We start from the raw sequence: 22,944 nt of genomic DNA, 5'->3' as shown, positions 1-22,944 counted from the left end.
GGAAAGCAGAGTTTCAGGGGCCGTTCTAGGTAGCCAATGAGAGCGGTTGGGGGCGGGCCTCTACCGTCCATTGTTCTCGGTGCCCCTCGGGCCGGAGCCGTCGCGACTCCCGGGGCCGGGCCGTGCCCCGGGCGCTTGTGCGCACAAAGCCGCCGCCGGAGCAGGATCTGGTCCCCGGGGAGGTGAGCCCGGAGAGACAGGCCTGGAGCCTCGCGGCCCAGGAGGGTAGCGCGAGGCGTGGGAATAACGGGCCTGGAGCCAGGGCTGGCAGCCTGCTGGGGGAGGGGCGTGGGGGGCGCTCTCCGCGGACACGGGGGTCTCGGTTTACGCGTTGGTCCGCCCGGCGAACCACGCGGACTCTTCTCCCTGCAGCGAGCTCCCCGCATATCCATCCGGGACGCAGGGTTTGGACTGGATGCGCACTGGCCGCCGTCCCGCGCAGCGCCTCGGTTTGCACGTGGGGAAACTGAGCCCAGAGGGGGCGTGGCTTGGCCCGGGTCCCAAGCCGACTTGGCTTATTAGGAGCAGTTTCCCCGGGTTTCTGAGTAAGAGTCCTGTTACCCCGTTTCTTCTAGTCCTTGTATATACACATTGGGAACTTCGGTTTTCCCACTAGCATTCCTATTTTTTAAAAAAAAAGCTTTTCCTTTTGGGGGAGGTGGTGTTATCTGAGTATGATATATTGTTCTTTTTTTAAATATTTTTTTATTGATTTTTTTACAGAGAGGAAGGGAGAGAGAGAGTTAGAAACATCGATGAGAGAGAAACATCAATCAGCTGCCTCCTGCACATCTCCTACTGGGGATGTGCCCGCAACCCAGGTACATGCCCTTGACCGGAATGGAACCTGGGACCTTTCAGTCCGCAGGCCGACGCTCTACCCACTGAGCCAAACCGGTTTCGGCAATATATTGGTTTTTAAAAATAAATTTTCATTGCTTTTATGGTCTTTAAATATTTTGTAGTTTCACTGCTCTCAACATCTTGTAGAATTTCCGTCCAGCTTTTTTTTTTAGTCTTGTGTGTGTTCATTTTTAAAGGGAATTGGGGTCATACTATAACTGTAGTTTTAATGCCTTGCTAAAAAAAAAAAAGAAACCTCACAAAAATTTAAAAAAAAAAAAAAAAGCCTTGCTGGTTTTGTCTTTATCCCTAATTTTCATATTGCGGATATCTTAAATCTTTAATGATTAATAATCTTTGTCAGCATACTTTAAAAAATACTTTAAAATACATACAGCAGGGTGCACAAATTTCATATTTATGCTTTTGTGCAGCCATCATCAAATCAAGATAACAGAACATTCCCTGCACCCCAAAAGAGGCTCCTTTGAGCTCCTTCTCAGTCAGTACCTCCCAAAGGTAGCCATTATAACATCAGCATCGTTTTTAATACATTTTACTGTATGGATGTGCCATAATTTATTAACCATACCCTGACTGCTGGATTTTTAATGTGTCCATTTTTTAATTTTTATTTTTTTGCAATTAGAATGCTGTGATTGGATGTCCTTGCAAATAAAATTCTCTTTACAAAGAGTTATTCTAAAAGAAAAATTCCTGAGGGGCCAAGACTAGATTGAAGAGTCTGAACATTTAGAACTTCGTGAAAAAAAAACTTTTTTAAATCCTCCCGAGGATATATTTCCATTGATTTTTTTAGAGAGAGTGGAAGAGAGAAGGAAAGACAGAGAGAAACATCGATTGGTTGCCTCCTGCACACGCCGAGACCAGGGCCCGGGCCAGGGAGGAGCCTGCAACCGAGGTACATGCCCTTGACTGGAATCAAACCCGGGACCCTTCGGTCCGTAGGCCAATGCTCTATCCGCTGAGCCAAACTGGCTAGGGCAAAACTTCATACTTTTTTATTTTATTTTATTGTTTTTTTACAGAGAGGAAGGGAGAGGGATAGAGAGTTAGAAACATCGATGAGAGAGAAACATCGATCAGCTGCCTCCTGCACACCCCCTACTGGGGATATGCCCGCAACCAAGGTACATGCCCTTGACCGGAATCGAACCTGGGACCCTTGAGTCCGCAGGCCGACGCTCTATCCACTGAGCCAAACCGGTTAGGGCAAAAACTTCATACTTTTAAATATGGTAATAATGCAGTTGAGATATTGTCTTCCTTCTAGTGAGGCTCAGTCTCTCTCTCTTTTTTTTTTTTTCTTCAAGCCAAAAGCACATGGGTGTTTAATACTGGGAAAAAGAGATGATGGCATATTATCAGTCTCACGTCTCTTGCAGCGAGCAATGAAATGGGTGGTTGTGGAGGTGGATTCCCCTAGTACATCATCTCGGGTCTGTTGAGTTCAGACAGCAGCAGCCAGTTCTGCAGGGGGCATAGGAGGCTATGCAGTTGGTCCTGAGCCCTGGGAGGCTGGCTGGGCTGGGGGCTATGTGGTCCCCTGCGGCTGTGTGGTGGCAGGGCGGGGGGAGCCAGTCTGCAGCTGGGCCTGAAACTGCTCAGGACTGGCCAGTGTCTTCAGCAAATTGTTTTCCTGCTCCAGCTGGGAATTTTTCTCTATTAGTTCTTTGATTTGCTCTTTGAGGACCTCCACTTCCTCTCTAACCGCATACATCAAATGGCTTTTCACCAGATCCAGAGCTTGCTCGATTTTGTTGTCAATAGCTACCACACTTGCACCAGAGGAGGTTTATGGAAGTCAGACCCCGTCCCTGGAGCTGCCTGTCCCCGAGGCTCAGTCTCTTGACATCTGAGCCATTGCTAATCCTTAAGATGTCCCCGTAAAATAAGGATGATATTATTATCTCTGCTTCGTGGTGGTCAGTGAGGTTGATTTGAGTGTGCGAGGTCAAGGTCACTTACTCTGCAGCCAGTCTGAACTGACTTAGGGCAGGATAACTCAGGCCTGGATTCTTGCCAGGGCTTTGGACTTCTGACACTCATGCTTCGGTCTTTTGGAAAGAAAAATGCTGCATATTTTGTGTTTATGCTTCTTCTTAACTTCTCTCGCCATAGAGAAAGAGAGAGGTTTTCAGGAATAAGCCATTTTGCCTTTAAGAGGGACAGGAAACTTGTTGATTTGCGGACGTAAGAATTGCTTGGTGGCCTGACCTGGGCTGCTGTGAGTTAGATCATTTTGGGACCGTTTACTGACTGATCCTGGTTCTCTTTCTCATTTCTCAGCCGGGCTACTTGTTGAAATTCGAGGAGGAACGTGTCTTCTCAGAGAGCTTGGCTGGATAAGACTGAAGTTTAAGGCTAGAAGCCTGCGCGATTGTCCCGGGAACGTGGGTGATGGCTGCAGAGGTGCCCAGAGTAGCCACTCCCCTGAGCCCCTTGGCCCAGGTACCTCAAGAGGAAGAAGAACAGGAGGCAGAGGTCACCACCATGATCGTGGAGGACGACTCTTGGGTACAGGAAGCTGTGCTGCAGGAGGATGGCCCCGAGTCCGAGCCCTTTCCCCAGAACGCTGGCAAGGGCAGCCCCGGAGAGGAGGTGGCTGGAGGGCCGCAGGGTGCGCTGGGCCGCCTCCGAGAGCTCTGTCGGCGCTGGCTGAGGCCAGAGGTGCACACCAAGGAGCAGATGCTGACCGTGATGCCCAGGGAGATCCAGGCCTGGCTGCAAGAACATAGGCCCGAAAGCAGCGAGGAAACAGTGGCCCTGATGGAAGACTTGACCCAGACCCTTCGGGACAGTGGTGAGATGCTGAAACTCATAGGGAGAAGGTGGGGGCCCCCTCTGAGGTCGAGGAGGTCAAGGTGGGATCCAGGACAAAGTTGGGGACAGCCCCATGTCTCTGTGCTGTCTGTGGAAAATCAAAACGTTGTCACTTTATTTTATTTATTTTGGTTTTTGTTAATCTCATCCGAGGATATTTTTTCTATTGATTTTTATTTTTATTTTTTAAAATATATTTTATTAATTTTTTACAGAGAGGAGGAGAGAGAGATAGAGAGTTAGAAACACCAATGAGAGAGAAACATCGATCAGCCACCTCCTGCACACTCCCTACTGGGGATGTGCCAGAAACCAAGGTACATGCCCTTGACCAGAATCGAACCTGGGACCCTTGAGTTCACAGGCCGATGCTCTATCCACTGAGCCAAAGCGGTTAGGGCTCTATTGATTTTTAGAGAGAGTGGAAGGGAGAGGGAGAGACAGAGAGAAACATTGATGTGAGAGAGACACATCGAATGGTTGCCTCCTGCAAGCATCCTGCCCAGGGCTGGGGAACCTGGCATTGACCCATCCCTTTTTGTGGGCCAGACAGTCTGCTACCAAGGTACATACGTGCCCTTGACTGGAATCGAACCTGGGACCCTTCAGTCTGCTGGCCGACGCTCTATCCACTGAGCCAAACCAGCCAGGGCACATTGTTACTTTTTAATTTTTTAAAATATATCTTTATTGATTTCACATAGTCAGGGAGAGGGAGAAAGATAGAAACATCAATGATGAGAGAGAATCATTGATCGGCTGCCTCCTGCATGTCCTCCACTGGGGGTCAAGCCCACAACCTGGGCATGTGTCCTTGACTGGAATCGAACCTGTGACCCTTCAGTCCGCAGGCCGACGCTCTGGTCTACTGAGCCAAACCAGCCAGGGCACATTGTCATTTTTTTTTTTTTTTTTTTTAGCCTACAGCACCCAGACATTGTCACTTTTTTAAAGTCCTTGGGTGCAGTGAAAGTTCCAGAATTTCAGTGCGGAACTGAGTATTCTTGGAACTGTATGTGCGTAGCAAGCCTGGTTTTTACTTCTGTGTTGATTCTGAGTGGTTGGGAAGCTGAAGGACGCTTGGGGGAGGGGCTGGTGAGCCTATAAATCACTCCTTGGAACCTTCACTTGGTTGTGCAATGAACATCCGAATGTGTGACGTTCCAGCAGCTAGAAAAACAAATCCTAGTTTTAAAAAGTGATTATTTTTTATGAATCCAAGATGAATGGCGAGCAAACCAGGGGCTTTTCTGTGGCACAGAGTCACGCTGGGCTCTCATAAGAGGAATTACAAACGTGAGTTCATTGCAACCGTTAATGTATTTGTCTCCTGACTCTGCCGCCGCCGCCCTGCTCCTCACTTGTCAACTGGACTCCCTTGATCTCCAGACATTTACTTCCCATCCGTGGGTGCCCCCAGCACTGCTTCAGGGCCCACGGGAGACAGCTCCCGTGTGTGATGAGAACTGCAGGAGGAGGGGCGAGGCCAGCGAGGCTTTCTGGAGGAGGTGGCACCTGAGCAGGAGTTGCAGGCTGGGGTCGAATTTGGAGAGGCACAGGGCAGGTGGAGGGTGGCATCCGAGAGGAGCTGTGCGAAGCAGAGGCTCGGAAGGGTGGACCGGCGTGGCATAGTTCAGGTGACAGTGAGAAAGGCGGGCTGATGAGAGTGGAAAGGGTGTGTTTTGGAAGTGGTAGGAAGTAGGGTGTGGGGGAAGGGTGGGCGGAGGCTTGGCCTCCGCAGGTTCTTGAAGTGGGGCCCCAGGGGCAGGGGAGGAAGCCGAGTTTGGCAACAGGATGTGGGTTTGATTAGCGCAGGGAGAGGCTGGAGGCAGGAGAGCAGCCAGGAAGCCACTGAGACATCAGGTGTACAGGGGTCAGGCCCAGATGGGGACAGTAGGGAGGGTGGGGAGACACACGTGTGAGAAAGAACCCGGTAACCATAGCTGGCATTGATCCATCCCTCTTTGTGGGCCAGACAGTGTGCGTGGCATCTACTATGCAAAACTCAACGGGAACTTGACCACCTTGGGGGCAAGCGAGGTCATTACCACTGCACGACCTGTGAGTTCAGTGAGAGAAGTTCACTGAATCCCGTGATGCCGTGCAGCTAGTGCGAGGCCGAGGTGGGAACTCATGGGTCTGAGCATCTCGTCTGTGATGCAAAGTGATAGTTCCCTGTGGGGTGCTGGCAGAGGGGATGCAGGCGGCACTGAGCCAAAGGTGACCAACCAGGGGTGTGTGGTCTGGAGGACTCAGGACTGGGAAGAGGAGAAAGGACAGAGGTGGTGACAACCTTCAGGGACTGGGGAGATAGGAGGAAAGCCATCTTTTGGAGAAAGGGACTGCCGTTGAGGGTCCACGGTGAGCCTGGTCCTGCGGCGGGCATCTTACATGTCCCTCTCACTAACATGCTACAGGCGAGGTCATGGGAGTCCAGCAAGGTCAGCCCTTACTCGAGGTCACACAGCGGGTAAGTGCAGGAGCCAGGATGGAAACTCCAGTCTGTTCGCTTCCACAGGTGTTGGGTAGATCCTAGGTTGCATCTAAAGCAAAGTACCTGATTTTCTTTGGTCTTGAAAAGTAGCTTTTGCCCTGACCGGTTTGGCTCAGTGGATGGAGCATCGGCCTGCAGACTGAAGGGTGCCAGGTTTGATTCTGGTCAAGGGCATGTACCTTGGTTGCGGGCACATCCCCAGTAGGGGGTGTGCAGGAGGCAGCTGATCGATGTTTCTCTCTCATCGATGTTTCTAACTCTCTGTCTCTCCCTTCCTCTCTGTAAAAAATCAATAAAATATTAAAAAAGTAGCTTTTAATTTTACTCCTCCTATTAAAAAAGAAAAAGACAAAGACCTCTCATCCTATTTATTTAATATATTTTTACTGATTTGAGAGAGGAAGGGAAAGGCAGCAAGAGAGAGAAACATCAATGATGAGAGAGAATCATGGATCGGCTGCCTCCTGCACGCCCCACACTGGGGATCGAGCCTGCAACCCGGGCATGTGCCCTTGACCGGGAATCGAACCGTGACATCCTGGTTCCTAGGTCAGTGCTCAGCCAGTGAGCCATGTTGGCCAGCTCATCCTTGGTTTACCTGCCTCCTGACGGATGGGACAGTTTGGAATGAACTTTAGGATGTTAGGCAGATACTGCAGGGAGGCCAGAGGGGCTGGGGGCTGAGGAGAGGCCTCAGGGTTGTGGTTTGGTTGGGGAAGTCACAGAGCAGGAGGTTAGGTCTCAGCAGGTGCCTCAGGCGATGATAGGCACCCACTGCACCAGCCCTCCCCACCTGGCTTCCTGCTTCCTGCCATCATCTCTCCTGGGACTCCCAGATGTGTTTGTCAGTCCTCTGCCTTCTGCCTTTGAGATCATCTTTGTTGGTCTTTGTTTAACAAATGCTCCTGGCCTTCCTCATGATTACGCAGAGGAACCTCTGCAATCATCTGCATCCCTTCTGGAACATTTACTCAACGTGAGACCTCCACTCTGCCCGGCCCGGGACCTTTGGACGCACTTACCCAGGATGGTGGTTTAATGTGGACTCGCAGGCATGTATCCCACTATCGCAGTTGAGATTGGACCTGTACTGAAAGCTCCTCTCTCTCAGTGAGTGTTTCCCACCTGTTAGTCCTGAGCCCTGAGTCAGGCTCTTAGTATTTCTCCGAACTCTTGCAGGAGCCTCCAGAGGGAACCTGCTTCTCTCCCCTTCATTACAGCCGCTCCACTCCTACCTGAGTGATCGGTCATTCTTCTGCTTAAAAGTCTTTTTTTTTTTTAATATAGAGGAAGAGAGATAGAAACATTAATGATGTGAAAGAATCATTGTTCAGCTGCCTCCTCCACTCCCCTTACTGGGGATTGAGCCTGCAACCTGGGCATGTGCCCTGGAGCGGAATCGAACCCAGGACCCTTCAGTCCGCAGGCCGATGCTCTATCCACTGAGCAACACCGGCTTGGGCTCCTGCTTAAAAGTCTTCATGAGTTTCCCAGTGTCTCCAAATCAAGTGTGACCTTGTTCTGCTTGGAGCCCGGGACCTCTGAGACCTGGCCCTGCAGCCAGTTTTCCCAGGTCCCCTTGCCGCAGCTCCTGCCCCATCCAGACCTGGTCTTGATGTTTCTCGAACAGGCCTGTGCTTTCTAGCGTTCACCTGTGCTCCTGAATTCTGACTTGGAATGCTTTGGTCCTGTCCCTGCGAGTGAACATCCCGGTTGTCGTTGGAGTGTGCACCCGTGGAGACCGGCTCCATCAAAGCTGGCCTTACTTCTGGTCTCTCTTCCCTGTTCCCGGCTCCACCCACCCGGGGGCCTCTCGGATCAACCCTGCTCAGATCAGAGAAAACTGAAGTTTTCTCTCCAGTGCATTTTGATTCTTCTTCTCTTTTGGCGTTTTATCACATTCCATCTTATTTTCTGTTTCTGTGAATACGTGTCTCATTTTTTTCTAGGAACCTATAAAATCCCAGAAGGCAAGGAACCTGTCTTTCTTTTCTTCTTCTATCTATAGAGAAATGGAGATTGTCAACTTCACACCTACTCTTTTCCAACAAGTGAGCCAAAGAGTGCCGGCTGACCTCTCCAGCCATCCCCCGCATCGCCCGGCTTCCTGTGGGCACTGCTTTGAGCCTGCAGCCCCAGCAAAGTGCTCCCTCCAGGACGACAAATGAACAAAAAATACTCATTTTACTTAACAAGAAGGGGAGTGGAGAGGGTTGGAGGGTTGGGAAGGTGTATGTGTTTTTAAAGCTATGATTCTCAGCTTCAAAACAAAATCACTTGGAATTCACTGAAGTATCTGAAATGTATACCATACAGAACTCTTAGATGCAGTGTTATAATGTAAAATGTTTGGCAGTCATTCACTTACCCTGATAAGAGAGCTCATTGCTGTTTTTATCAGTGGTTAGTCTTTCAAGCAGCCAGAGTTCAGGTGGAACAATGTTCCCAGTCACTCAGGTGCGATCAGGTTCCTGCCAGGCTTTGGTCAGGTTCGCACCAGGCTTTTCAGGGCAGCGCTCCTATGGGGAGAGCCCAAGTCAGAGTGGGAGAAGCTGAGGTGGACACAAGCTGTACTGAACCTCTTCTGTATTTTATTTTATTTTTCATTTCAATTTATTTATTTATTTATTTAACTTATTTTATTATTTTATTTTATTTTGTTTATTTTATTTTATTTTATTTTATTATTTTATATTTTATTTATTTTATTTAATTTCTTTTATTTAATTTTATTATTTATTTTATTTTGTTTATTTTATTTATTTTATTTTATTATTTTATATTTTATTTATTTTATTTAATTTCTTTTATTTTATTTAATTTTATTATTTATTTTATTTTATTTTGTTTATTTTATTTTATTATTTTATTTTATTTTATTTTATATAGTTTTATTGATTTCAGAGAGGAAGGGAGAGGGAGAGAGAGATAGAAACACCAATGATGAAAGAGAATCATTGATTGTCTGCCTCCTGCACGCCCCACATTGGGGATCGAGTCTGCAGCCCGGGCATGTGCCCTGACCAGAAATCGAACCATGACCTCCTGGTTGATGGGTTAATGCTCAACCACTGAGCCACATCGGCTGGGCACACTTCTGTATTTTAGACCAATGCCTCTGACCACCGTCACCATCAGGTTTTGAGTGTTTTGAGCCTGACCCACACTAAAGCACCACAGTTAGTGACCAATTCCATTGTTATAAATAAATTAGAGGCCCGGTGTGTGAAGTTCATGCACAGATAAGGTCCCTAGGCCTGGCTGGTGATCAGGACCAATCTGTGGGGTGATCGGGGGGGCTCCCACTGGCACCCACCTTGGCTGGCCTGACACCCCCACATGCCACCAGTCACCTCCCTCTGCGGGCGACAGGCAGGTGATCAGGGGGGCACCCACCTTGGCTGGCCTGGGGCCTGTGGGTCAGGGGCAGCTCCTGCGTTGAGCGTCTGCCCCCTGGTGGTCAGTGCACATCATAGCGACCCGTCGTTCGGTTGATTTGCATATTAAGCTTTTATTATATAGGATGACAGTAAATTCAGGTTTATCCCCATATTGACATCAGTTTTCCTCACACTCATTCTGATATGCTTTCTAGCATGGGAGGGAAAGAGGAGGCCTCTGGCCAGGCAGGGGGCCACACATAGCCCTGTGAACAGCCACAGGAGTGTAATGTGCATGGGAGTCGAGAGTGTGGGTCGAAGATTGGAAAATGCAAGAATGACCGGTTTAGACTGACCCATAAAGGAAGAGGTCCTATGGCAATTCAAGAACCATTCAGCCCTAGCTGGTATGGCTCAGTGGATAGAGTGTTAGCCTGCGTACTGAAGGATCCGAGGTGCAATTCTAGTCAAGGGCACATGCCGGGGTTGCAGGCTTGATTCCCAGTAGGGGGAGTGCAGGAGGCAGCTGATCCATGACTCTCTCTCATCATTGATGTTTCTCTCTCTCTCCCTCTCCCTCTTCCTCTCCCTTCCTCTTTGAAATCACTTTTAAAAATTAAATAAATAAATAAATGCTACCCTTTGAGCTTCCAAGTATTTATTATGGACCAGAGGCCTGGTACACGAATTTGTGCACCAGTGGGGTCCCTCAGCTTGGCCTGCGGAATTGGGCCGAAACTGGCTCTCCGACATCCCCGGAGGTGTCCTGAATTGCGAGAGGGCACAGGCCAGGCCAGTTGACCTCACCGGTGCAAGATCAGGGCTGGGGAGAGACCCGGGAGGTTGGCCAGCTGGGGAGGGCTCCAGGGCGTGTTGGGCCCATCTCCCTCAGTCCTGTTCGGCTGGACCCCAGCAGCAAGCTAACCTACCGGTTGGAGTGTCTTCCCCCTGGTGGTCAGTGCACGTCATAGCAAGCAGTTGAGCAGCCTTAGCATATCATTAGCATATTACACTTTGGTTGAACAGCTGACCAGTCAACCGGACACTTAGCATATTAGGCTTTTATTATATAGGTTTATATAGGATAAGGCAATCAACGAACATATCTTGTATTCCATCTTCTTTCCCCTCAACCCCAATTTTGATTAGAGTATCATTTCTACATCTCTGCATAACAATTATATTCTGTTTTAACACCCTAATTGCCATGGCTCTTGTAGACTTCTGTTCTAAAGTTATATGTATCAGATGTTCATCCCCAATCTTTGTGCTAGAGTTCCCTTTATCTCTTGGTTGAGTGAAATTCATCTCCTAATAGTTTCCTCTGGAAGGGCTCATGGGACCAGTAGTCCATGAAATTGTGTATATTCAAAGCCGTTTGCCTGTCAGCTTTATACTTGAAGGACAGCCCTGTTGAACATAACATCCTTGGCATGCATTTCTTTTCTTACATAACTGGCAGCTGCTGCTGCACTCTCTGCCGGCATTGAGTGTTACTGCAGAGAAATCTGAGACCCGTTGGTTTTCCTCCCCCATGAGTGGTTTGATCTTTTTCCTTGTTACCCTTTGTCTCATTATGAACCACCCTGGGTTAGTTTTCCTTGGCACACACAATGCCTTTCAAGAGTTCTTATATCTTCATAGGTTAAGCTGTTTGTTCTGTTCCTGTGGTTTAGTTTTTTGAGAATTCCAGTTATATTTATTGATTCTCCTTTGTCTAACTTCTGTCTCTATCATTCTCTTTGATCCTTCTTACCTCTTCCTTTGTTTCCATTTTATTTCACTGCTCTTCTCATTTCATTCCTCCTCCATGTCTGTGCTTTCCCTGGTGCCTGTATTCCTTTGTGTTTCTTCCTATTTGTGTTCATTTCTCGGGATTTTCCCCTCCTTTCCAACTCACGTTTCATTGTTTCGCTGTCTTTTCCTCAAATTCTCCTTTAAGATCTTTCTGCACAGAGGTGGTTGCTTCCTTTAACTTTTTTTTTTTTTTTTTTTTAGTATATATTTTTATTGATCTCAGAGAGGAAAGAGAGGGAGAGAGAGAGATAGAAACATCAATGATGAGAGAGAATCACTGATTGTCTGTCTTCTGCACATCCCCTACTGGGGATTGAGCCACAACCCAGCTATGTGCCCTTGACCAGAATCAAACCCGTGACTCTTCAGTCCGCAGGCTGACATTCTAACCCAGCCGTGGGCAAACTACGGCCCACAGGCTGGATCCGGCCCGTTTGAAATGAATAAAACTAAAAAAAAAAAAGACCGTACCCTTTTATGTAATGATGTTTACTTTGAATTTATATTAGTTCACACAAACACTCCATCCATGCTTTTGTTCCAGCCCTCCGGTCCAGTTTAAGAACCCATTGTGGCCCTCGAGTCAAAAAGTTTGCCCACCCCTGTTCTAGCCCCTGAGCCAAACTGGCTAGGGCTTTAACTTTTTTTCTGGATGAAAAATTGCTACTTTTTTCCATAATAACAACTCCCATGACTACTGCCCGAGAGTCAGAGGCGCTGTCCTCAGGTGGCCATTCTGTGTGATCCTGGTTGCAGCCTCACTTCCTTTTCTTGTCTGAACCCAAGAGGCCAGCCTTGCCTATCCCAGCCCCAGAGGCAGGGTTGCCTAGAAGGCAAGTCCTTACCTTCAGAAAGAGCTTTTCTGCCCGAGCTGTTGGGGATCTCTTTCACCTGGGTGCTGGCCCTCTCCTCACACTGCTCTCCATGCTTGTCCTCCCTCTCCCTCCCTCACTGGCTTCTGCACAGTCTCCGCTATTTTGGAAAATATGCACGCCCTTCCTGACATATTACATATATTAGTGTCTGCAAATTAATCCTCTTCCTAATCTCACTGAAATGAAGCTTGAGTGTTTGTTTTCCCTGTTCCTTCTGAGATCATCCTAGGACAGTGATGGCGAACCTATGACACGCGTATCAGAGGTGACACGCGAACTCATTTTTTTTTGGTTGATTTTTCTTTGTTAAATGGCATTTAAATATATAAAATAAATATCAAAAATATAAGTCTTGGTTTTACTATGGTTGCAAATATCAAAAAATTTCTATATGTGACACGGCACCAGAGTTAAGTTAGGGTTTTCAAGATGCTGACACGCCGAGCTCAAAAGGTTCGCCATCACTGTCCTAGAACATACCAGGGCTTCAGATGTTAAGGCAGCGAAGCCTTTAATAGCGAATGTTCCTACTCAGAAGAGAACAGTTAGTAAAGTCATAAAAAAATGTTTTTGGTTGTGTGAGCTTGTAGAAGATAAACTGGGGCCTCAACCTGGAGGCCCTGTTTTATAGCAAATCTCTGGGTTGAAACTTGCAAAACACTGTTGCAGGAAGTTGAGGAACCAGAGACCTACTGGCCCTGGCCAGGTGGGAACCAGTATTGTGCCCATCATGCCTACACCTGTACTCTGGAGATCGAGGGGACGTGGGACAGAGGGCAATCATACGTACTCACAGATTACCAGCAGTGTATGTCAGTGTGAGCACGAATTGTAATTATATGCCTATTTGCAGGTTTAAATATAATTTTATATTGACTAAAGGCATGAGTGGAACCCAGGTTCTACCTAAAGGATACATGTCAAATTTAATCATGTGCATAAATGGAAATTTACATTAAGTCATAGCAACTAATCACTGAATTGAGCATTACTGTACATGTAGTTTATTAGCTTTAATAATGGAAATGTCACTAGGACTTTGTGATTATTTTGCTAATCGTCTTCCCTGCTATGGATAAATTTTCTTTTCTTTTTTTAAAATATATTTTTTATTGATTTCAGAGAAGAAGGGAGAGGGGGAGAGAGAGAGAGAGAAACATCAATGATGAGTGAGAATCATTGATCAGCTGCTTCCTGCACACCCAGTACTAGGGATCGAGCCTGCAACCCGGACATGTGCCCTGACCGGGAATCAAACAGTGACCTCCTGGTTCATAGGTCGACGCTCAACCACTGATCCACACCGGCTGGGCTAGATTTGCTTTTCTAAGTGGGGTCTGATGTTAGGTCTTAGAAATACTCAGGCAATGGTCTTTATCAATAAACCATTGATTTATTTCTAAATGTGCTACAGAATTAAAAAAAAAAAAAAGAACTGAAGACACCTTATAGAAATCGTGCACAGGGAAATTATAGTAAAAAAGAACATAATGGGAGGGAAAAATGAAAGAACACACACTGCACGCTGTAAAGCCATCCAGTGTTCCTGCTCTGAGTTTTTGGCTCCAAGTTTCCAAGCGGGCAACGCAAAGACAAAGCCACAACCTGGGGAGTGAGGCCGACACAAGTTGGTTGCTCAGGAGAGCAGCGTTTCGGTAGTTTGGTCCAAGGCAGATTTCCTCCTTGGGCTCATCAAGAGGACATCGTGTGTTACAAACAATGTCATCGGCCACTTCCTGGCAGCGTTAATGTTTCTGACAGCCCTTAAGTACTAATGACACTTCATATCATGTTTGTCACAAATCAGCCAGAGCCATTACACCAACACACAGTTCACTGCGCGGGTTCCCGGGGGAGTCGGAACAGTGTGGCTGAGGCTCACAGCTTTCTGCTGCTCGGGCTTAATCCTGGGATAGATTCATGAGAGTCTCTAGTCTCAGGAAGGGCTTGCATATTCTTCCAGAAATCCTCCCTGGTGATTTCTTTCGCCCAAATGCTTGGTAAGTACTGGGTAGTAGAGGGTTTGACAAGGTTCTGGAAGGTAGGTATCTTGTATTGCAGATGGGAAATACATGTATAGGCGCACTCTGCAGATAAAGTTAAGGGCTTTGTAAACTGCCCCCTTACTAGTTTACAGCCATCTGGAGGATTACCAGACCCCTGGTTGCAGGGGTCCTGTCGTCTTGTCTGTGTCCTACATGCCAACTAAGATTATAAACATGAGACATATTTTAATGCATGAGATTATTATGTAAGCTCCTTTTGAAAGGTGAGTCAGCTTTAGGGAAATTTCTGTGATGCCAATAAAAAAAATTCATCAAATTTAATTGAGCACCTACTAAGCACCAGGCATCATGGTGTGCATCGGGGGTCATGTACCCCATTACTTTCCCTCGATTAGGATCTTCAAATTTCTACTTGCCCTCATTTCCCAGCGGCGAAACGAGTAGAGACAGAACCCACAGCTTTAAGACTTAGAAATTCTGGGTGATTACCAGGAAGTTTGAGGCCTGGTAACTAGATAACCAGTTAGAAGAAAATAAACCTGGTTTTTAAAAGTCTTCGGGATTCTTTAGCCTCTTTATTTTCATTAGAAGTTGAAATTTTAAAAATTTCCCCCTTGGTCTCCTTTTCTCATCACAGGGAATTGAGTATAAATTGTATGTTTTTTCTTCATCATTTCAGATTTTGAGATCCCGAGTGAAAACGGGGAGAACTCTAATCAAGACATATTTGAGGACATGGAATCACATGGGCTCTTCTCAGAAACACCTGAAGGGGAAGGTGTTCAGCAGTCTGATTGGGAAAGTGACCTTGAGAGAGACTGTGGCTCCAGGGGTCCCCGGGGAAAGGCCTCAAGTGAAGACCACAGGGAAGTGCCATCCCAGAGCAGGGAAGCTGGACAGCTCATTGGCCTTCAGGGCACCTACCTGGGTGAGAAGCCCTACGAATGTCCCCAGTGCGGGAAAACCTTCAGTCGGAAATCCCACCTCATCACGCACGAGCGGACCCACACGGGAGAGAAATACTACAAATGCGACGAATGTGGAAAAAGCTTTAGTGATGGTTCCAACTTTAGTAGACACCAAACGACTCACACCGGGGAGAAACCTTATAAATGCAGGGATTGTGGGAAAAGCTTTAGCCGGAGCGCAAACCTCATAACCCACCAGAGGATCCACACGGGCGAGAAACCCTTCCAGTGTGCCGAGTGTGGCAAGAGTTTCAGCAGGAGCCCCAACCTCATCGCTCACCAGCGAACCCACACGGGAGAGAAACCATACTCGTGCCCTGAGTGTGGCAAGAGCTTCGGCAACCGGTCCAGCCTTAATACGCATCAGGGAATCCACACTGGAGAAAAGCCCTACGAATGTAAAGAATGTGGCGAGAGCTTTAGTTACAACTCCAACCTGATCAGACACCAGAGGATCCACACCGGGGAGAAACCATACAAATGCCCTGACTGTGGGCAGAGGTTCAGTCAGAGCTCAGCCCTCATCACCCACCGGAGAACTCACACAGGAGAGAAGCCCTATCAGTGTGGCGAGTGTGGGAAAAGCTTCAGCCGCAGCTCCAACCTGGCCACGCACCGCAGAACCCACCTGGTGGAGAAGCCCTACAAATGCGGGGAGTGTGGGAAGAGCTTCAGCCAGAGCTCGAGCCTGATCGCGCACCAGGGGATGCACACGGGCGAGAAGCCCTACGAGTGCCTGACCTGCGGGGAGAGCTTCAGCTGGAGCTCCAACCTCATCAAGCACCAGAGGATCCACACGGGCGAGAAACCCTACAAATGCGGCGAGTGTGGGAAGTGCTTCAGCCAGCGCTCCCAGCTGGTGGTGCACCAGCGGACCCACACGGGCGAGAAGCCCTACGAATGTCTCATGTGTGGCAAGAGCTTCAGCCGGGGCTCCATCCTGGTCATGCACCAGAGAGCCCACTTGGGGGACAAGCCCTACAGGTGCCCTGAATGTGGGAAGGGCTTTAGCTGGAATTCAGTTCTCATTATACACCAACGAATCCACACAGGGGAGAAGCCCTACAAATGCCCTGAGTGTGGCAAAGGCTTCAGCAATAGCTCCAATTTCATTACACATCAGAGAACTCACACGAAAGAGAAACTTTATTAACATGGCGAAAAGGAAAAGTGGAAAAGGGGCCAGCCCAGGAGAGGGAATTGTCCCACTGCGCCCAAGCAAGGCTGTCTCAATAGAAGAGCCGTTCTTCCTGAATGGTCTTTGGGGATTTGTGCCAGAATCTCACCACCACTCATCCTCATTCCTAGGATCCCATCATCTTAGTGGTCGGAGCCAAACCTCAAAAACAGTGTAGGACTGGAAGGTCGGGAAGTTGGGTCTTTTTCTGTTTCGTTTCATGGCTTGATTGACTTTCTCTCTCCTGATCCCTCTGTGCCCCAGTTTCCTCTTTGGTAGACGGGGGAGTGTTCCTCCACGTGGAACGGAAGACAGCATGGCCCACATCCCGCGGAGTCCTCAGAGAAATACTGGAAATCTATTGGTGCAGCCTGGTTATTGTACTGCCCCTTTGTTAGGCTGAGGCGCCCTCAGCCCCAGCTGCTAGCATTCCAGGCCCCTTGCCCACGACACCACCATTTCCTCCTGGCTCTGTCCTGGGCTTTGATTTCAGGTCAAGGTGGAGCAGTTTCTGTAATCCTGAGTCATCACATGAAGGAAAAGTCCTCTCTTGAAAGTGTCAGGAGCACTGAGACACCGTGTATGTCCTGGAACCAGCGTCCCAGTAGCCTTTCGATTGTAAGAGTGGAACGGGGCCTGCTAGGGAGGTATAAAATGAGATTTACATCTTTGCTCTGTCTCCGCTATTGTCTGGTGGTGAGTCAGCTGCCAGGGGGAGCGCTCTAGTTTTTGTGGGGCTTCGTTTTTGGAGTGTGAAGGCGGAGACTCCCAGCTGTCCACCCTGGTGGGTGGCAGTTTCTCTCTCACCAGGTTCAGGGAGGCAGCCCTGCACGCTGCAGGGTGGGCCTGTGTCTACCCCACAGACACAAAGCTCCGCAATCATTACTCTGTGCGCCTGTCAGTTCCTCATTCTTACGTTTTTTTTATTTTCTACCCGCAGAGCTAGAATTCTGCCCAGCAGCTTTTGTACACTAAGAATGTTATTTTGAAGGAAGTGTTGGTTTTGAGGACACGTCATCTGTCCCCTGGAGAGATCTGGGCTTGAGTCAGGAGTTGTCCTACAGAGGTGCCTTTGCTTTTAGGGTGCCACCAGGGCTTTGTTCTTGGGTCCCTGAGCCTTGAAACAGTAAAGATGGGTGATAGCAGGTGAAGGGGTTTGTTACGAGAAAAGGAGAGTAGAGAGGGCGTTTCTGGGAAATGTGAATCCACCTCCTGTGCATGGGGCCTGCTCTCGGAATGGGCCTTGGTCCTCATAGGATGGATGCTCAATGTTGCCTAATAAAGCAGAGTCCCATTCTCTTCCTGACTCTGACTTGTAATGTGTGTCAAAAACCTGAACTTGACTGTCATTAGGAAACCCACACCTCACTGCCCACCATCCCGCCTCCTGCCCCAAGCTGAAAATGGTCCAAGACCTTCAGGAAGTACAAATCAGTTGCTTTGCCCTAACCGGTTTGGCTCAGTAGATAGAGCGTTGGCCTGCGGACTGAAGGGTCCCGGGTTCGATTCCGGTCAAGGGCATGAACCTTGGTTTCGGGCACATCCCCAATCAGTGTTTCTAACTCTCTATCCCTCTCCCTTCCTCTCTCTAAAAAATCAAGAAAATATATATTTTTTAAAAATCAGTTGCTTCAAAGAGCACACCTTTAGGTGAACTTAGATCTGTGTGCTTGACCAGTGCACACACCTTCCCAGAGTCCTTTGCCACTCTGTACCCTATCTGTCAACCAAGACTTGGAGCTGTAGCTTTGGCTAAGGAGCCAGATGGCCTCCTGAATCATCTCTATCCAGAATCCCTGACTTGTTAAACCAACCACATTAGTGTTAAAATCCGCATCATTAACTCCATCCCTGCTAGGTACTGGGGAAGGTTGCGAACAGGAAGTCCCATGACCTGGCTTCATCAAGTTTTACTAGAAGAAAGATCCCCTCCACCTCCTCCGTGAGGCCTTCCCTGCACTTTCTGGCAGGCCTGACCCTGCCTACCATACCCCTACCCTCTCCAACTTCAGTGCCTGTGACCTATTACATCTCTCTTTTCCCCCAAATTTTTAAAATTGATTTTAGAGAGAGACGGAAAAACATTGATTTGTTCCGCCTAGTCATGCATTTATTGGTTGATTTTTGTATGTGCCTGACCAGGGATCAAACCCACAACCTTGGCGTATCAGGATGATGCTCTAACAAACTGAGCTACCCGGCTACATCTCTCTCTTACATAATTCTGCCGCCTCCCTCTTCTATTTTTTTAAAAAATATATTTTATTGATTTTTTACAGAGAGGAAGGGAGAGGGATAGAGAGTTAGAAACATCGATGAGAGAGAAACATTGATCAGCTGCCTCCTGCACATCTACTGGGGATGTGCCCGCAACCCAGGTACATGCCCTTGACCGGAATCGAACCTGGGACCTTTCAGTCCTCAGGCCGACGCTCTATCCACTGAGCCAAACCAGTTTCGGCAACCTCTTCTATTTTTTATGTTCACACCCATACTGAGGTCTCCAGCACCCAGCTCAGGGCCTGGAATACGATAAGAACTCAGTAAATTTTTGCCAACTGAGTTCTCTTCATGGAGATATATGGGGTGTCCCAAAAAACTATACACACTTTAACAGCTGATAACTCAATTTTCACTCCTTTTCAGGTTTAACGGACACTGACTTTATAATCATTCAAAATATGTATATATTTTGGGGGGGACACCCTGTATATATAAAATGCAAGAGGCAGGTGGAGTTCAAAATTCTGGCCTGAAAAATGATTAGATTTTCTACACTTTGGTAAGACAATACATGTAAGTTTTAACTTCAGTGCTCACAAAAGTTGCGATCTATTGCTATTGGTGAGACAAATCTGAAGACATTTATAAAAACCAACCAGCTTGTATCCTAATGAAAACTTTATATTTTTGAAATGTCACTGAGCCTTAAAAGCCATTGAAAAACCAGTGGCGTGGTGGATAGAATCGAGGGAGCTGGACAGACCTGGTTTTAGACACACCTGGGCCACTAACCACACGTTCTCATCAGAGATTTTACCATTCCAGGCAAGTCATAATGAGACTTCCCTTTTTTCCCCCCATGGAATTTTACTTCCTTTTGGGTTGTATTTATAGTTTACATAAGCCATAATAGGTTATATAGTTACACAATTTATGGAGTGGTTACTCTGCACAGGCTCTGTGCTAAGATCTTGACATGCATGTCTCAGTTTAAAAAAAATAAAAATTAAAAAAAAAATATATATATATATATAATTGATTTCAGAGCATGAAGGGAGAGGGAGAGAGATAGAAACATCAATGATGAGAGAGAAAATCATTGATTGACTGCCTCCTGTAGACCCCTACTGGGGATGGAACCCACAACCCGGGCATGTGCCCTTGACTGGAATCGAACCCAGGACCATTCAGTCTGCAGGCCGACACTCTATCCACCAAACCAGCTAGGGCAGCGGTTCTCAACCTGTGGGTCTCGACCCCTTTGGGGGTCGAACAACCCTTTCACAGGGGTCGCCTAAAACCATCGGAAAACATACATAATTACATATTGTTTTTGTGATTAATCACTATGCTTTAATTATGTTCAATTTGTAACCATGAAAATACATCCTGCATATCAGATATTTACATTCCGATTCAAAACAGTAGCAAAATTACAGTTATGAAGTAGCAATGAAAATAATTTTATGGTTGGGGGTCACCACAACATGAGGAACTGTATTAAAGGGTTGAGAACCCTTAGGGAGGTTGAGAACCACTGAGCTAGGGCAATGACAACAACCCTATGACAGGTCTCTATCCCCACTCCCCAGCTGAGGAAGTGGGACTGGACTCAGGAAAGGTTAATAAGTGACTTACCTAGCACCTGCTACCCAACCACTCTAGTCCTGAAGATGGTTAATGGTTAACTCCATTGCATTATCAAAGCCAGGAGCAATATCTATGGAACAGATTGAGAAAACAAAACGTCAAAAACAATGTATTGGTTACATGGTTTGAGCCTTTTCCCTGGCTAGTATCAAAATGATCCAGAACTGTAATTGGTCCTTCCTTGCATGTGACTAGTGGCTGCTCTTTCCATCCCTTTATCCACGGATGGGGTTCCTGTCTCATAACCAAGGTGTTTAGCTGGGCCCAGTATACTGGGTTTGCTGCACCCACCGTGTCCCAGAAGCCTCTGGAGTTTTTCTTTTTGTTTTTTTGAGCGAAAGTAAAGGTAAAGGTTTATTACAGAAAAGCTTCCTGCCGCAGGGAGGAGACCCAAGCGGGTTGCCTGGCCCTGGAGTTCTTCAAATTCAAATCTTGCTGCCTGGGAACTATTTCAAATTTTTGGACAGAATATTAGTCTTTCCTTTTTTCACCCTCTTTACTTGATAAAATAGCCAAAGGCTATAGAGCAGTGGTTCTCAACCTTCTGGCCCTTTAAATACAGTTACTCATGTTGTGACCCAACCATAAAATTATTTTCGTTGCTACTGCATAACTGTAATGTTGCTACTGTTATGAATCGTCATGTAAATATCTGATATGCAGGATGGTCTTAGGCGACCTCTGTGAAAGGGTCGTTCGACCGCCAAAGGGGTCGCGACCCACAGGTTGAGAACCGCTGCTATAAAGGAAGTAGAAGTAGCATTGTATGGATGGTCAGACTTTGAGACAAGATTTCAGAACCTGGTGGAGAGCAGGGCTGGTGGTTCATTCCCTTTGGCTTTCCACCCAGTCACTGGTACCAATGAGCTCATGCCTCTGACATCAGCAGGGACTGTGGCTCCAGAGCCCACCTGCCCCTGGCTCCCTCTCTCCTCCTCCCTCTTCCCTAGTACCAACTGAGAATTTTCCATCTGTTCACAGGCCCAAGGCAGCTGGAGAACTGCTACACGAAGAAGGGTCTGGCTCCAAGGAAACATTTGCCTGAGCCCCTCCTGGCTCACAGGCCTGGCAGCCACAGCATCTCTGCTGTTTGTTTACTCTGTTGGTGTCTGAGGGAGGGATGCCTTGCCAGGAGGCCTCAGGCGGTGGCACATCTTGGCAAATGCACCACAGCTGAGTTCTGGTCCCAGCCTTTCTGATGCAGTGCACTCAGGTGACTAGAACTCGGGTGCTAAGCCTCTGTTAACAATTTCCAAGACCAGATAGATTCTGGAACCCTAATGATTATCGACAGTGGAGGGATCTCCAATACTAAGCCACCTGCCGAGGTCCCCTTGCTCCTGGTCTCCGGTGACTGAAATGGTGGCTTTGTGATCAGATAGTGGTTGATCCAACATGTGATGAAAGAAAGGGGTCAAGTGAGGGACAGGTAGACACCAGCCATGAACCCCATCACTTCAAAGTCCTACTTCTCTTCCCTGCTCCCAGTGCTGTCTGCTCAGTGCCCAAGGTTCCCTCCTTAACCTTCCAGGTTTCCCTGCTGAACACGCCCCTTTTGCAGCTAGGTTAGTGTCACTGGTTAGGTTGGAGTTAAATGAATGATCCAGCCCTAGCCGGTTTGGCTCAGTGGATAGAGCATCGGCCCGCAGACTGAAAGGTCCCAGGTTCGATTCCAGTCAAAGGCACATACTCGGGTTGTGGGCTTGATCCCCAGTGTGGGGCATGCAGGAGGCAGCCGATCCATGATTCTCTCTCATCATTGATGTTTCTATCTCTCTCTGCCTCTCCCTTCCTCTCTGAAATCAATCAATCAATAAAAAAGAATGATCTAGTAGACCTAGGAAACATTAACCTCCACTCATTACCTGTGGCTGTAATTGAGTTCCTAGAGAATATGCCTATTTCCTTCATCTCAAAATCCTCTCTCCTTATGCACGGCTTATAGACCCCTCTGTGCATTACTTTTCTAAATATATCAATGAGCCCTAGCCGGTTTGGCTCAGAGGATAGAGCGTTGGCCTGTGGACTGAAGGGTCTGAGGTTCGATTCCGGTAAAGGGCACATTCCTCTATGGCCTTTGGCTATTTTATCAAGTAAAGAGGGTGAAAAAAGGGAAGCCCGGGCATGTGCCCTGACTGGGAATTGAACCGTGACTTCCTGATTCATAGGTCTATGCTCAACCATGAGCCACACCAGCTGGGCTCATCTGCAAAATCGATGACAGTACTTGCTCTTCCCATTCCGGAAGGCTGCGGGGAAAAGGTCAGTCACTCTGTATGGCAGTGGACATGGACATCCTACTCTCTGTGATAATATTGGTAACTCTGACCGACGTGGGGCCTGCTTTCACCAAAGAATTTTCTGTCTAGCTTTCTGAGACAAACTGTCCTCTGAGGAACCAGGAAGGCTGCTACTGGAAAAGCATCCCGCGTATGTAGACTATTGGGGGTCCGTTAGTCCCAGGCTTTGGGACGCAGCTCAAGGACATGCATGCCTGTCTTCTTCCTTGAAGTTCTGGGTGTGGTGCAATGGTGAAGGTGATAGGAGTTGTGTTCGGGGCTAACCCTTTTCAGGCTTGATTTCACTGCCAGTCAGAGTTCCATGTGCTCAGAAGCTCCCTGAGTTACGGGAATGGGCAATGAACTTGGATTAGTTTTCAATTTTCTTTTTTAACAGTGGAACCTCTT

General features: G+C 47.7%; 2 protein-coding genes across 3 annotated transcripts; one reads left to right on the top strand and one right to left on the bottom strand.

Annotated features, from left to right (window-relative positions):
- Positions 1-78: 78 nt before the first annotated feature.
- On the top strand, positions 79-17,690 carry ZSCAN2 (zinc finger and SCAN domain containing 2). Of its 2 annotated transcripts, none has more exons than XM_070400356.1 (3): positions 79-182; positions 3,154-3,667; positions 14,919-17,690. In XM_070400356.1, exons 2-3 carry the CDS (start codon positions 3,265-3,267, stop codon positions 16,358-16,360), a joined length of 1,845 nt encoding a protein of 614 aa, XP_070256457.1. In that variant the 5' UTR covers positions 79-182; positions 3,154-3,264; the 3' UTR covers positions 16,361-17,690. The 2 variants fall into 2 exon arrangements, with proteins under 2 accessions (XP_070256457.1, XP_070256458.1); XM_070400357.1 differs by lacking the exon at positions 14,919-17,690 and adding an exon at positions 4,910-5,358.
- On the bottom strand, positions 2,117-2,764 carry LOC138998372 (TSC22 domain family protein 1-like). Its single transcript, XM_070400465.1, has one exon. The coding sequence runs from the start codon at positions 2,582-2,584 to the stop codon at positions 2,399-2,401; it is 186 nt and encodes a 61-aa protein (XP_070256566.1). The 5' UTR covers positions 2,585-2,764; the 3' UTR covers positions 2,117-2,398.
- Positions 17,691-22,944: the final 5,254 nt, after the last annotated feature.

Source organism: Myotis yumanensis, unplaced genomic scaffold (assembly GCF_028538775.1).
Source record: "Myotis yumanensis isolate MYYU_CA2020_CCGP unplaced genomic scaffold, mMyoYum1.0.hap1 SCAF_20, whole genome shotgun sequence".
NCBI classification, from domain to species: Eukaryota; Metazoa; Chordata; class Mammalia; order Chiroptera; family Vespertilionidae; genus Myotis; species Myotis yumanensis.
The sequence above is the reverse complement of the archived record's forward strand: the minus strand, read 5'-3'. Positions and strand labels throughout refer to the sequence as shown.